The sequence below is a fragment of the Prosopis cineraria genome, unplaced genomic scaffold (genome assembly GCF_029017545.1).
Source record: "Prosopis cineraria cultivar Desert tree isolate PC_DT_omini unplaced genomic scaffold, ASM2901754v1 PC8, whole genome shotgun sequence".
NCBI lineage: Eukaryota > Viridiplantae > Streptophyta > Magnoliopsida > Fabales > Fabaceae > Prosopis > Prosopis cineraria.
Genome location: NW_026555339.1, coordinates 25,706,539 through 25,722,832, shown reverse-complemented (window position 1 = coordinate 25,722,832; position 16,294 = coordinate 25,706,539). Strand labels below are relative to the sequence as shown.

Below are 16,294 nucleotides of genomic sequence, written 5' to 3'. Positions count from 1 at the left end.
GGACTCGTTAAACACCTACGTTTACCTTCTTTCATCACTTTTCACTAACTAGTAATATGGATTTCGGTGCTCATCACCAAAACTGTGTCGTGACAGCAAATGTTTTTTTTTAACCTTAAAACCACAAGTAATTATTATAATAAATGAAAAATAAATAATTATTACAAAATTATTAGAGAAATTTAATCATTGGTCCTTGTATTTTTAATTCAAGGGTAACTCAGTACCTAAAATTTGACTCGATTGTAACTTAGTCTTCGAACTCTTACTTGATACAACTCAATTCTTATAGTTTTAACTATTTATAATATTAATTCCTATATTTTTATAAAAATTAAAATTATTTTAAAACTTATAAATTTATATTTTAAATTTCTAAAAATTTTAATTTTTATAATTTCCCTAAAGATTATAAACATTTAGATTTGACAGTAATTTTCCGTAAAAAAAAAAAAGATGTTTGGCAAAACTGGAAAGAAAATCAAATAACTCAAATGTAATAAATGTACACATGAAAATGAGGAAAAAAGAAAAAAAGACGAAATGGTTTTTTTTTTTGGCCAAAATGAAATAAAGTATTGACCAACATCATTTTTTCTAGAGGAGCCATCACTATTGATGGCATTTTGATTCAAATCGGGGTATTTGTTGATCATATCATTAGAATTTGTTCCACGTCTAGAATTCTGATGTAATTTTGCTTTCCCCTTTCGCTCTGGTTGTAACTCAGCACACGCGCGCATTTATGAAACTTCCTTTTCACCCAATATGCATACATACATACATATATATATCAGCCAACATCTCTGAATTTTTTTTAGAAAATTCAAAGTATTTTTTTTTTTTGAGTAGGTGACTTGAGTAGGCCAGATTTAATATAGGCAAAACTTATTTAAATCGGGCTTAAAATATCCTTAACATATAAGAAAACCCATATGGCCAATTTGGCCCTAACCCTTTGAGCTTTCAGGCTAACCCAAATACTCAAATTATTAAATATTATTTTTTATATTTTTATATAATTTCAATTTTTATTTTAAAAAATTAATATTTTCAATTTTATCCTTTTTATATTATTTTATTAATAATAAAAAAGAAATTTGGGTATTTAGGCTTGGCTCATATTTCTTGAGTTTATTTGAACAACTTAAATAAGCTCAGAGTAAAGACAATTTTCTAAACTTCCAAACTCAGCGTTAAATTTTTTTTAGGCTTATTCAGGTTAGCTCGTTAAGCTTTATTTAAATTACCACATCTAATTGTTTTCAATGGTTCATTGGAAATATAATTCATTATCTTTCTAGTTCAGCATTCAAGGGTACAGTGAATTGGTCCAAAGTTCTAAAATAATTATTTATTATTTTCTAAAATAATTTTAATGTTATAATTTTATTTGTTAAAATGTAGGGATCAATATTTTAAATAATTAAAACTACAGGGATTTGGTTGTACTATGTCAAAATTCAGAGATTGAGTTACAATCGAGTCACAATTATAAGGACCAAGTTACTGTGAATCAAAATTCAGGTAATGATGAGTTACAACTAAGTTAAAATTATAGGAATCAAATGATTAATTTTTTCAAATTGTTATTATAATATTAAGAAATATGAAACTTTTAGTCCCTCAAGTTAATTGTTGATTTGGTCCCTCAAGTTTTAATTTTTATCAATTTTCCCTTAAATTTGCCTCAATTATCGATTTAGTCTTTATTATTTAAAGAGAAGATAACATGGTTAAAATTTACAAACATGAACAAAGAAATATTAATGATAGCCATATAGATTAATGAAAAGTAGTGTAATTATTTAAGTAAAAAAAGTATTAAAAGACTAAATTAATCTAGTAGTTAATTTTTAATAATTTTAAAAAACATAAAGGACCAAATATATTAAAATTAAACTTGAAGGACCAAATCAATAATTGAAGCAAAGTTAAGGGATTGGATATTTCACTATCCCTAATATTAAATAAATAAATAAATTTAAATTGTTCAAATTTGACTTAAACAGTTTAGATATAAAATTTGACCTATATAGTATAAAATTATAATGAAAGAATGACTTGAGCAGTTCAAAACAGGGGTTAAGTCTAGTTGAATTGGCTCTTTCCACACGATATAACAAATCAAGATTTGATCCTTGCTAAAAAAAGTTGTCTATATTTAGTAACCGACCATGCTTCAAACAATATAGATTAATTATCTTTTTTTTTCTCCCTCCAGTTTAATATAAGACATTTTTTAAAAGGTTTGCTTAATTAATTAGTCAAAAATAAAAGATATTGAGTTTTTTTATAATTTTTTAAGGATTAAAAAGAAAAAATATCCTGCAACTTTTTATGAAAATTATCGTTAAATTACCTGCTTTGACCAATAAAATTACACGTGGTTTTGAGTGGGATAAAAAGTATGATCCACGTGGACCAAAAGAAATGACCTAAACCTGAGGACCCGACATCAATATTTCCCAGCATCGCTAAACCAGAACGCATAGGAAAATAAACTGACGATCAAAATAAATATGAAATTCTAACAAATAGATGAGGTCACACAAGAAATCACAAGAAGTAGGATGTTTTTGTTTTTGAAGAAAATAGATTGATGGTCAAAAAAAAAAAATTGAAACAGAAGTTATGTGTCACGAGCCAACTTGAGGAAGCAACTCAAAATGACGAACTGCCAGCAGAGGAGAATATAAGAGGAAGTCCAATACAGGGGACAAATTAGGGGATGGGCTGTAATCCTATAAGTTCAATAAAATAGTTACCTACTTTTAAATTAATTATAACTTTTTATATTCACCTTTATTAAATAGCTTATAATAAATATAAAGTTACTATCAATAGAACACTTAAAAAAATAATAATTATATCTCAAAAGATTAAAAATATCTTTTTGAACATCTAACTCCTCGAAAAATATTTTACATCTGTGAACGGATAAAATATTATAAATCACAAAAAGTATCATTTCTAAAAGTAATGTCAAAATGTGACTAACATTTTCGATTTGATTTAATATTCACTGTCACTTATTTCAATCTTCGAGGTGGGTTGATTTAATATTTGAAGTGATGCTTTAATGTGATGACCATTTTGTGTCATACCTCTTTAATTAAAAATTTATTTTTCTATTTTATTTCATGAACCAACATAGCTTTAATTTTAACATGAATGATTACTTAAAATATTTTATGAAGAATACCATCATTTTAATATGTGGAGTTTTCTTAAATTATTGCTTTCTTGTACCTAGTGGTGGTTACTACCTTTCATAAAATCTATTAATTTATAACGAAATATACACACACACACATTTTCATTTTGAAAATATCTGAACGTACTTGTCCTTGCAAAACGCAATACAGATTCATATTGTAAGCATCAACACTTCAAAGTTGTGCCAAAAGAAAATACATTACACCAGAAAATTAAAGGTAATATATAGAAAATTAGAACAAAAATCTTTAGTCAACTTAAATGAGAGAAACTGCGGTGTTTGAGAAGACATATAAATGTACCTTAATTGGTTTCCCTTACTCAAAAAGTTGTTAAGAGCAGCAATTAAAGAGTGATTTTGGAGAAGACGGAGCAATCCACAACTTTAATTAAAGGACGCCAAATTAGAATGAAAATGAAACTAACACAGTGATATTGGGCAAGCCTTCAAATATAAATGAGTTAATATACAATTTGAACTTTAAACTTTAGGTTGATAGGTGATTTGAACTCCAAACTTTTATTTGGTCTGTTAAAAAAATATAAAGCATTGTTTACCAAATCTCATCTCTTAATAAAATAGTTAATTATCTTTAAATTAATATTATATTTTTATATTTACTCCTATATAATAGGGTGTTGCACTCTAAAACAAATATAAAATAATTATTTAATGAGAGAAATTTAAAAAAAAAACAATGATTAAACCTTGAAATATTAAAAATGCTTTATATTTTTTAATATTCAACCTCTCAAAAAAATTACTTATATTTTTTAAAAGAGGGAATAATTATCATTACCTCCAACCATATATGTCTTATGGAATTATGGGCTTTCCATTGCCAAGACTAGGGTTTTAGGCATGTTGTTTTGCTCAGCTTTGATATCTTATTATAATATATCGAGTTTTTCTTCAATTCTTCGTCTTGTGAGATGTGGTGATGTATTTTTTTTTTTTTTTCACTTCGTCATTGTTGTTCCTATTCCTAGCAAATTTGGATAACTTGTTAGTCATTAATTACTCAATTGTAACTTTTTCATGAGCCAGTAATGATGAAAGGTTCATCGTCACCATCTATTCTTCATCTCCTAATAAGCAATGTCCGTAACTTTTGAAAAGCAAATTGGAGGCTTTCTCGGTTTTAAGGAACTTGTGGAAATGCTTGAGTCGTTGGATCTTTATCTTATAAGTTTGCTTTCCAAATTCACACTTTGACATTTGCATGCCAATATTGACTCTATAAATTGCTAAGCTACATCGGATATTGTCGTCCTCTGTTACTCAGTCTCAAACTCTGTCCTATTTCTTTTTTTCTTTGTCACACTCTACTCTATTGATCTCTCTGCTTGTCATTGTTGTCATTGTTGGTCTGCTTAGCAACATATTTGTGTTTCGTGTACAAAATGATTTGTGGTCAATGGGCGTGTTTCTTTCTTTGTGTTGCTGTCTTTCAGCTTACATATCCTAATAATCATCTAAATTTGATCTATACAATTTAAATTTGTTAGAAAAGCAGCTTGATGCTACCATTTTTCAACAGCAGAGGCAGAGGATCCTCTTCTGCATATAAATTGGTGATGTTTTTATTCATTCTACTTCTTAGAAATATTAAATGTATATAGAGTTATACGTTCCTTGTCTCGTGTAATTTGTAAGGGCCATATAACTAATCATACTTTCAAGAAGCCACTTTGACAGAGGACACGAAATGTTGAACAATGTTGAAGCTGTCATCAACTCCAAAAATGATGGGCGCCGCCTACTCCGAAAATCAATAGCATGTAAAAGACTATTAAGAAATAAACAATCAAGCATGTTTAATAAAAACGTATTGAAACTTTTGCTTTAAATTAAATACATTGATAATAAAAAACGTGTCCTTCAATTTTCACCTAGAAACGTTATTCCAACATGAATAAAATGTATCTTCATGCCAAAATGAATGTTATAAATATTGAATGCCAATTATCACACATTGCAAATCTCCAGATACTTGATTACATTAAACAGAGGCAAATGCAAACTTACAAGGCCTATACATGGCAAGGCTTAATTGCATTATCACTTCAAATCCTCCTCCGTAATATTAAGAGAAATGATTATCACCAACTGAAGCTTGACCCTCTGTAAAAATATGAGAAAATTACAATCTCAAAATCAGTTTCATACCATAGTGCTAAAACTTATACTCCATCTGGACCATGTAATATAAGTTGTTTTATAGAGGCACTCCTTGGTTCAAAATATAGGATTTTGGGTAAATTTTATATATTGTTCTCCATTTATACCCTTGCTTTTTTTTTTTATTTTCTTGTCTTTAAATGCTCCACGTTTAAAAATTATGTAGTTGCTACTAGAAACTCAAGGGAATAAATGAAAAGATGTGGATATTCTTAGAAAAATGAGGTTTTAACTAATATTTTTCATAAGCTGTAAAATTAGTTAACAATAATAAATATTCTCGTCCGGAGGAAATATATCAATTAATGACATCTTTTTAAGAAGAAAACAAACATAGTTCTTTAATTTATGGACATTGTCACATCATATATTTGAAAAAACTTGTACATTTCAAACAAGGGGCAAATAAGTCTTTTTACTAGAAAACTTATTTACATCTAAGGCTTTTGGGCTTGCAGAATAAATTTACAATATATTGGACCATAGGTGCAAATTTTTTTGATTTGGGGGCCTTAGATGCCATTCCCTCACACTTACATATCAACTACATTTTTTCGAAAAGAAAATGGATGAATGATGGAGGAGATTGTGTATAAATAAATTCAAAAATAAACAAAATTTTTTGTAAGCTATGCAATGCCAAAATTTCAAGGTTGCTTAATATAGAAGGAAATCACACAAGAGAAGAAAGTAGAAACTACCAAGAAAAAAAGTTCCTATGCTGTCAAATATGGGCAAGTGTGGATAGTAAAAATATTCATACCTGTGTATGAAGCTTTGAAGAGTAGCGAGTGCGGTTTGCGAGAACATGGGGCAATCCTCAACATTAATAAATTGCAGCTTTGGAAGTAGGTTGTAGAACCCTTTCTCTTGGATTTCAACTTCACACTTGAAAAGTCCCTCTAGCTGATAGCAATGTTCTATTCTCAATTTTCTCAATTTTTCCAACAGCGGAAGATGTTGAGTAGAGGGCAGAGAGGGGAAGAGCCATTTCAACTTCCTGCATTTTAAGACTTGAAGACTATGAAGTTTTGGGAAGCAGAAGGAAGACGAGGATGCATTTGGAAAGTGAGGCTCTGATGACATTATTTCCTCCAACTCTTCACATTCTTCAATATGTAGATACCACAAACATGGTAGGCTTTTGATGACGGTGCTTGGGAAGATACATTTCAATTTACTACATCCATTCACCTTTAGATGCCAAAGATTTTGGAAGCTAAGGAAACTAGGACCCTCCCATACACACATGAAGTTCCTCGAATCCTTCAGAGACAGCACCTCTACTCTTGAGATCAAGATCATCTCTTTTTCTTCATTTACATATAATTGTTTTTCTACACTTGTTGTAGCATGGAAATTTGAATTTTCTGTAGAAGCTTGAGGGAACTGCAGCTTCAATTAACAAAAATAAAAAAATTTATTCACACCAATCAAATTTAATGATAAAAGTTTTTATTTATACTTGAGTTTAAAAAGATGAAAGAAACTAAATATATTTAAATAGAAATTCATGCATATGCCGAGTAAATTTGTACATATATTCAAATGTGTTTTTATCAATGTATGATTATAGGGCAAACGTAAAATAACTTTTTATCAACATATTTTATGAATGAATATGCACACAATTATTTTTTCCTTGTCAATTTTTTTTTTGATATGATTGTACATGAAAATGTAATATAAGAATATCTTTAAAAAATGTTTAAAGAAACTTGAAACGAAGTCCCAGATATATTCCATATTTTCATCAATTGTGCTCCAAAATTAAAAGAAAAAACATATAATTGTGTACTTCAAGTATAAATTGTTTTTGTTCTTTCATGTCCTTTTATCTCTTTGTAATTACTTACAAGTTCCCTATTTAAGTTATACAGTTAAAGCCAAGATGATTTTGTTAAGAATCCACATATTAATTTATCTCATTTTGAAAGACTCTAATCAACATGATACGGAATATTCATTTTTACCGATGCCGTTTCCAATTGTTGAATAGCATATCCCAAACTAGAATCAAGAAATTTGGGGCAGTTCCTTATGCTAATGTCACTCATCTGCACTTGAATCTGCATCCCTTGACAAACACGAATGAAATTTGGCAAATTTTCAAGTTCTATCTTCCTCAAGCTTGAAAGCACAATCTTCTCATCATAGTTGACATCATCTTGACTACCATGTCCAAAAATCACTTCCAGTTCCTCACAATCAGATAAGGTTAGGGAACTCAATTTGAGAAAGTTATTATGGACAATAGTGCTTATTGAGAATAAAAACTTCAACTTTTTGCATCTAACCATTTTCAAGGAATGGAGATATTGGAAGCACAAAACTTGTGTGGGAACAAGACCTTCTAGCATTTGCTGTTCTGATCTCAAAAATTTTGAGTCCTCGATTTCTTCTTGGTCATCATTACCCATGATTTGAAACGTGTCTACAATAACAGAACCTTGAATGGCAAGCTCTCCAGCATTTAGAAGAGAGAATGGAAGAGTGAGAGCTTCGTTATTATTTAGTTGGCTACATTTCAATACATACTCCCTTTCAAGTCTCTGTATACAACATAAAGGTGAAATGAGGTGGAAATTATTCTTAGTTCCTTGGAAGGATAAGGAAAAGAAAATGAGATCAAGTTAATAACCAATATCTTCACACACTGGATGAGACTACTTACGATTGTAATCATTTATTAACATATGTACCTACTTTGTTCTACCAAATGCTTTCCGTCTATTATTATCAGAGTGATGAGGAGAATATAAAATGCAATTCATTAATTTGGTTTCTTAAATTTGTATGCAGGAATATAAGATATTTTATTAATTAACTAGTTTGAATATGAATTTTGTTTTGAATATTCACCTAGCATCGATTGAATTAATATTATATTTTTTTTTTGAATGTGTCAATTGAATTAATATTGTAAAATAAAATATAAGCAAGATTTGCAGCATGGAAAAAGAAGCATTGAGAACCACTGCAGAACATTACTAACCTTTTCTCTCCAACCAATAGTTGCACTCCTAGTTGGCATAAGTTTTGGGCATTCATCAACCTTAAGTCTACAAAACTCCACGACGTGCAACTTAAACAGGTGGCAAACATCAACAAGTCTTGGAAGCTTCTTAAGTCTTACATATTTCAAGTTTGGGAACTTAATCTGCCTTTCAAGGTCAATGTCATTATCTTCGATATTAGAGCACTTGAAAATTTCTTCTAGCTGAGAAGAATCTAATATGGTCAGAGTGCGTAGTTGTGGAAGAATTGGGTTAGCATCATTGATCATGAAAGACAAAACGAATTTCAGCTTGTTGCAATTAGAGATTTCCAGATCTTCCAATTTCAGCAGACAGGCTTTAGTTATGGATAGATTCTTCTCAATTCCTTCATTCCTTGAAAAGATTGCCTCCAACTCCTCACAATCAGATATGGATAGATAAGTTAACTTTGGAAGACTTTGACAGATATGGGTAGAGAAGATAAATTTCAATCTTGAACATTTTGTCAAATTTAAATGTTCAAGGTATTGAAATGTTGGCATTTGTTCTTCAACCCCAGTTTGATAGTGGAAAATGGATTCTACTCCATAGATATGAAGATCATTCCTTAATTGATACCCCTTAGCTTCCTGCAATTGCTCCGTGAAAGAGGAAGAAATAGAAGAAATGAAAACCATTAACATATTTCCAAAGAAAAAACTATAAATCAGGTTTATTTAAAATCTTTATGTACATGTATTATTCTTAAGAAACAGCCATATCCATATATATATATATATAAGAAAATGGAGTTCACAATGAAGTTTGGGAAAACATTATGATGAGGGGCCTATAAGAGTGAATATTTATTGTGGGCCATAAAAAAAGGATAAATAATTGAACTTAGTTGCTAGTTCTCACGTGCAAAAGAAAATTTAATTACGTGAGCAAATATATTTTTCTAAAAAAAGAACTTTGGTATTCTTAGACATATTTTTAAATCAAATTAAAGCATTGGAAAGCAAATTTGTTTCATATTTGGACAATATTAAAGTTTTTTAAGGAAAAAAAAAACCATGTTAGGGATTTTAGTAGTGAGATATCAAAGTAAATTCACTGTGATTTAATCACTTATTTTATTTATAATTTAGATTTTTTCACAATAAATTTTGACTCCTTTATATCATTTTGTGTAGTCTTTCTAAAAATTAATAAATATGATACAAGTGTTATTAACATAATTATTAAAAAAACAAAGATAAGCATAGTCTTTGATGTCTGGTATGCTCATAGTGCCTCGGGCAGTCATATGTGCCATTCCCTAGGGTTTATTTTAAGAAATGACGAAAATAGAATTGTATATCTTCGATTGACATTGGTGACTGAATCTTTATTTGCATACCATATGGTACCTTCAAAACCAAGATCACACTGGGATTTAAAAACAACGGCATAGGACATCATAAATTTTCTTGACACGAGAATAGCATGTTTTTAAAGAATATAATGCAAATTTATGTGTCATTTTCTTATTTCAGTTCTCATTTTAAATAACAAACAGCATGTTCTCATTTTCAATATGTATTCACATAAACACTACTTGCTATTTCACACGTGCTAAAAAATTTAATTATATGAACAAAGATATTTAAAACAACTTTAGTTTTTTAAACATTCATTATCAATCAAATTAAAGCATCGGAAAACAAATACATACCATATTTGGACAATCCTTCGATACTATTTCCTTTATAGATGGGCACCTTGGATGATACTTTTCAGAGCCATTCCGGCAAGATTTGGAAGATTTTCTAGATTGATATATTCTAAAAGAGGAAGCATTATTTGAGTCTCAATTCGATCATGATCAGGTTGTTCCTCACTGTTTTCACCAAATACAAATTTCATATGAGGAGCATCACTTATGAATAGCCTCTGCAATTTCAAAAGAGTGCAAACAATAGAGACAGGGAAGAGTGATGTCAACAAAGGACATCCAGAAATTTCGAGAAATTTAAGATTGCCTAAGCTGCAGTCATCAGGGAACATGTGGAGCAATTGAGGGCAATCAGATATACTTAGTCTTTCTAGCTTTTGGAACAAGCTAAGAGGAGAAGGGCCAGGACATATTTGCTTTAGATTATCCATATCTATAAGCTCCAACTCATTCAATCTTGGGACAATCACATCTTCATGAACAATAGTTTCATCCATAAAGCATTCTATCTCTGAACAATGTTGAAGATAGAGTTTAGTTAACTCATTCATGCCTCTCATAGCTTGAATCATATTAGGAATGAAACTTTTGCAGCCTCCTTGAAGCTCATAAAATTGAATTGCAGTAGCTCTTTGTGTAAGATCTTTGATTATTGCACCTGCCATAGAGATATTTAACTGAACCAAGCATAAAGATCTTGTGCCTTCATTCCAAAATTCAATGTCTTCACCACAATCCCCTATTTGTAGCTCGTACCTTCTCAATTTTTTCATAGCAGATGTACGTAGAAGGTATTCATAGCAATTTGTGTTTCTTGGATGGTGAAAGTGTGGATAAACATACAACTCTTCAAGTTGTGAACACTTCTCAATTGCTTCATAACAACACTCATATATTGTACATCTTGACAAATCTAACAACTTCAGCTTGTTTAATTTTTCAATTCCATTTGGCACTTTTTCAAATTTACTACCCCGCAAGTCAAGAATTTCAAGTCTTCTAAGGCTTACCACAAAAGAGATGTCTCCTAAATCCCAGTTCTGCAACCTTAAAGTTTGAAGATTAGACAATTTTTGCATTGATCGAGGCTTTTCCATCAAAGAGATAAATCCATATTTATTAATTATAGCTAAAACCTTGAGTCCTTTTATACCTTCAAATGATGCATCTAATAAATTAGAGCCTTTTATTCTTTGACACGGTAAATTGAAGGCTTTTGTTGAATCTAACAAAAGAATCTTGAGCTTAGGAGCATCCAATCGAGAAGCAAATTGAGGTAATTCATTGATGTTATACCTTGAAGCTATTGCATAGCAATCTTTTACTCCTTCATCATCAACCAATTCATTCAATTCTTTTTTGCAATTTACCATAATGGTATGATCCTCTTTAGATGCAATCCACAAAACTACATCGCGAACCATGTCATGCATTGTCACGTAATCTTTTTTGATCACATTGATCTTTGACAAATGCATCAACAATGAGGACTCAATAAGATTATTTATAGCTGCTCTAACATGGCTCCTTGCTATTTCAAATGAGTCTACATCTCTACATAGGCCTAACCCCACTCCATATCTGAAAAGATCTTCAATGACAATTTTATGATCTTCAGGAAACATAGCACACATTAACAACAATAGCTTAGCTTCCGTTGTTCCCAAATAAGCATAGCTTAATTCAAGACAAGCAAAAGCATCCCTCACTCCTTTATCCACATTGTTTGGTTTGGCATTCCTCAATTTGTACAATACTACTTTCATCTCATCAACTCCTTTTCCTTTCAAGCAAGTTCCCAAAGCTACAATTGCAATGGCTAGTCCCTTACATTCCTTAACAATTTCTCGGGCCACAACCTCTTTAGTAGCATCATTAGCATTAGCATGAGTTTGAAACAAAGTCCAAGCTTCATTTTCATTTAACAAATGAAGATGGATATGCTTTTGGCAATCCATCAAAGTGCATACATCTAGGCAGCGTGTGGTTAGGACAATTTTGCATCTTCTTTGATGATTTCCCCCAAAGGGAATCCCTATGTCCTCGAGATTCAACTTAGCCCATACATCATCCAATATTATCAAAATCCGTTCTTCATTTTGTAATCTTAGTGCTATTCTTCTTGCCCTTCCAATTTCAGATTCTTCCTCTAATTTAAGTCCTAACATGTCAACAATTTCACCTTGAACTTTTCTTATATCAAGGTTTTGAGAAATTGTAGTTTTAACAACTCGATCAAAGAGCTTTGATTCTTTGGCTTTCTTTCCTACTTCTGTCACCAAGGTAGTTTTCCCTGAACCTCCCATGCCCCATAGCCCAATTATGGAGTTGCCATCATCTTTCAGTGCCTCCCACAATTGATCAAAAGCCCTTTGTGTAGAGTTGAAGAACTTAAAGTTTTGAGAAGAGTGATATTCTATATCTGGAATAGTAATAGGATGAGAAAATGAATCAAAATGATCACTCTTTGTATTTAGCTCTATCATCCTCCGGGTTGTCTTAGCCAACTTTTTGTAGAGACAATATCTCCTCCAAGTGGGACACCACCTTCGAAGGAAGCTATTGTTGGCCTTTACTTCTTCCTCCAAATTCTCCAGCTCTGTTATGAGACTTTTCATGTCATTCTTCCACTTGTTAACCTCATCATCAATCCTCTCGGTCCTATTGATGGCCTCTTGAACAAGTTCTTGGACCCTCCCTTGCTTGAGTATGAGCTCCTCCTTTCTAATCTCAACATTTTTGGTGATTTTGCCGACACAAAACAAATATTGCAACTGTTGTGAAGTTGGATGCACCAAATATTCAGCAAGTTTTGATGCTACTGACACTCCAACCTCTGCCATTAATATTAATAGCAACCTGAAAGGAGATATTCATAATCACCAATTGATTAATTTGAAGGTTCATGATGCGGAATATGTCACACCCCAAAAAAAAAAACTAGGTGGGACTAGAATGGGATATGGGTATAAAACTCATATTCCTTAAGTTGTCGCCAGAGAAACTCTGAAATTAATACATTAAACACACTAATAGGGTAATTAAAAATGATTACATTATTAAATCAGATATTAAATTTTAAAACAAATGTGAGGATCCTACCTGTAGTTTATGTGGAGCACCTAAGGTCAGGTTCCAACGTAAGTATAAAGTTCAAATTTTTGTCAAACTAGGATTTAACTAAAATAATTTTTCTTTTCTTTCATTCAGCAATAAAACTCCTCAGTGAATGCCTCGAGTCACAAGTTCCGCTATACCATATAAGACCCAAATATATTTTTCCAGTAAATAACATCCCAACAACAAATAATTGAACATAAATAAAAGAAAAGTTTGAAACAATCATGCAATTTAAAGACGCAACAATCTTCATAAAAATTTAATAAACTTTGAAAGTAAAAGGATTCTATAAAGTTTTAAATAAAATCTTTAGCTATTAAAATATCATATGAAATATTATCATCACTTGATTGCAAAGAAGCGAATAAATAATTATACATAATTTACTACTTAAAGTCAATGGGATGTAAAATCATCAAATTCATATTGCGGGGACTTATCAGAACAAGTAACAAACGTGGACACAGTCCATGAGGGCAAATAACCAAACGCGGCTCTTGCCACGAAGACAAACGTGGACACATAGTCCACGAGGGTCAGTAACCAAACGCAGTCAAAGCCACAAAACAAACGTGGACACACAGTCCACGAAGGTAAGTAACCAAACGCGGCCGAAACCACGAAACAAACGTGAGTACGATGCTCACGAATAACCATCTCTCCGTTCCACGTGCGTTGGAAATCGCACGAGGCTAGTACCTCCTATAAACACCCTGCTAGCTAGGTGTACTATGACGCACTAAGGGCTAACGGAACTGCCGTTAGCAACCAGTGTTATGTATAAAGTCCCTTTTTAAAATCAATTTCAAATATGCGAGAAAATCATCACTTTCAAGATACAATTTTTATTCTTAAAATCAAACTCGCATGAATACTTTTAAGTATTAAAACTTCTCAGAATAAAATTTCATATCCAATGCTCACGCTTGCATTTATTGAATAAAAAAAATTTTCAACATCGAACTCATATGAATCATTCTCTGTATCAATTCAATATTTAATAAAATAAAAATCTCATAATCAAAGTTCAAACTTGATTTAATTGATCAAATAACATTTTAAATTTGGTAAAGCTAATTTATCAAAATAAAGTAATGTTAATCAACAAATGTCCAATAATCGCATTAATGCTATTAAAATGATTTTCAGAAAAACGGAATATTTTAGGAAAGGAAATTTTGATGAAAAAAATCAGTTGGGACGCTATTCACTTACCTGGCAAGTTCTCAAACGTAAAACTTACTTCTACTTGGCACTCTTGCGTCAATGCTTGATCTCTAAGCTCCTAATATCCAATTAATATCATTATCATTTTCTTATACATGCCTCATCATTCTTAAAAAGAAAAGATAAAACCTTCAACTTCAAACTTTCTCAGACATCACACCAAACACTTCACAATATTCCAAAGATGAATATATACATACATACATACATACATACATACATACATATATATATATATATATATATAATTTGGTCTTGAATTATCAACAAAGCCTCTTTTCCTAAAATCTCTAATTTCAAATCTTTCATTGTAGAAAATAAGTGTCTTCCATATTTATAACTTTTTATTAAAACACCAAATGCACACAAATTCCAAATCCCTCCATAAGGGTTTTCAACATTCAAATGTTTTGTCTGACAATTTCTTAACAATCATATCTACATTATATTTGTGAGCAAATTTCTATAAAATACCAAACTCAATTCACAAGTCAATAGCATCCAACCCACTTAGGTCTTTTAAGGAATTCAATGAAATTTTATAAAATACACAATCAAGCAAATCCATCTCGCTAGCATTTTATCAAGCATCTTATGGGCAACATTCTACAAGCTTCAAGCCTAAGTTCTTTTATCCAAATCTCATCTTTAACTAATTCTTCAATATCAATCAATCCAAACAAACTAATTTAACTCAAAAATTCTAACCTATATTCATCATAATCTTGCTCTCAGCACATAAGTTTCAGCTTAAACTCTTCTCTCTCTCTCTCTCTCTCTTCTCAACAGTCACGAACAGCAGCAGCCGAAATTCAAGAGAAAATTGGCAACTTCAATTCTATCACATCTTACACTTACACGCACAGATTTTTCAACGAAAATAGGAAATCGTGGTTCCTCACCTCAATAGAAACAACAGGACAGAGCAGCGAAAAGGAGAGGAATGTTTGAATCCATGCTAAAACACAATAGAAAAGAGAGATGACGCATCAGAATTGGAAGGAGACGAGGAAAAACCTGGAGCTCAACCTGTCACAGCAGCTCGAACAGAGGAAGGAGAGGAGAGGAGTTCACAACAAAGAAAAACAGGGGAGGAAGAAGCCCAATGAAAACGCGCGGCGCAGCACTGTCAAAGGAAGGGGTTTCAGTGTTTTTCTCCAGTCACCGGCAGCGGACGGCGAGAAGGAAGAAGCGTCTTAAATGCTAACAGAGGAAGAGCTTCGACAGAGCTTCCATGGTCTTCAGCAGCGACAAACGGTAAGGAAAATGAAAGGGAAGAGAGACCTGAACATTCACATCATCACTCGCACAGAGGAAGGAGAAGGACGTTGATGATCTGACAAGCAGTGACGGATGAAGCTCTGGCACACTCTCACCTGATGACGCCGAAAGACGGAAGAAGATGGAGAAGGAACGAAAATCAAAGGACTCCCTGTCTCTCTCTGATGCTGACCGAGAAAAGTTAAATTACAATATTTTTGATGAGTCACCATAAGAACAAGGACACATGTATAATTTCTCAACCTTTCATTACTTTCCTCCAACTTTCGAATGGCGGTGCAGGAAGAAAAATCTGACACTAATAAATAATTGAAAAAATTACAAAACAGGGCATAATGAAAATTATAAGAAAAGACACAAGATTTTTCTATAATTTAAAATAAAATAAAATTCAAACTCTAAAATTTTAAGGAAGTCATTAACATAAGTTTTATTAAGTTATCTCTCTCCACTTATTATAGAATTAATTTAAATAAAATATTATTTTTAAAAAAATTATTAATTATGTATTTATCTTTTTATTTTAAATTTAGGGTCACTGTAGAATATAAGCATCTTGCAGCATATCAT

At 31.4% G+C, this 16,294-nt stretch overlaps 2 protein-coding genes across 3 annotated transcripts; both read right to left on the bottom strand.

The window, feature by feature from the left end:
- Window positions 1–5,119: 5,119 nt before the first annotated feature.
- On the bottom strand, window positions 5,120–11,247 carry LOC129317088 (putative disease resistance protein At4g19050). 2 transcript variants are annotated; one of them, XM_054961426.1, is made up of 6 exons: window positions 10,097–11,247; window positions 8,397–9,029; window positions 7,699–7,953; window positions 7,375–7,602; window positions 6,165–6,796; window positions 5,120–5,344 (listed from the first exon to the last, which is right to left on the bottom strand). In XM_054961426.1, exons 1-6 carry the CDS (start codon window positions 10,097–10,099, stop codon window positions 5,323–5,325), a joined length of 1,773 nt encoding a protein of 590 aa, XP_054817401.1. In that variant the 5' UTR covers window positions 10,100–11,247; the 3' UTR covers window positions 5,120–5,322. The 2 variants fall into 2 exon arrangements, with proteins under 2 accessions (XP_054817401.1, XP_054817400.1); XM_054961425.1 differs by having other exon boundaries at window positions 7,375–7,953; window positions 10,097–11,246.
- On the bottom strand, window positions 10,129–15,814 carry LOC129317508 (putative disease resistance protein At1g63350). The gene is made up of 2 exons (XM_054961823.1): window positions 15,461–15,814; window positions 10,129–12,955 (listed from the first exon to the last, which is right to left on the bottom strand). The coding sequence occupies exon 2, from the start codon at window positions 12,937–12,939 to the stop codon at window positions 10,129–10,131; it is 2,811 nt and encodes a 936-aa protein (XP_054817798.1). The 5' UTR covers window positions 12,940–12,955; window positions 15,461–15,814.
- Window positions 15,815–16,294: the final 480 nt, after the last annotated feature.

Excerpts from the sequence above, each read along its gene's own strand:
- LOC129317088 (XM_054961425.1), bottom strand. Across the intron at positions 7,954-8,396 it reads CTATTGGTTGGAGAGAAAAG|AGACTTGAAAGGGAGTATGT; the intron begins GTTAGTAATGTT and ends TGTTGTATACAG. Across the intron at positions 5,345-6,164 it reads CTTCAAAGCTTCATACACAG|AGGGTCAAGCTTCAGTTGGT; the intron begins GTATGAATATTT and ends ATATTTTTACAG.
- LOC129317508 (XM_054961823.1), bottom strand. The coding sequence starts at position 12,939 with ATGGCAGAGGTTGGAGTGTCAGTAGCATCAAAACTTGCTGAATATTTG.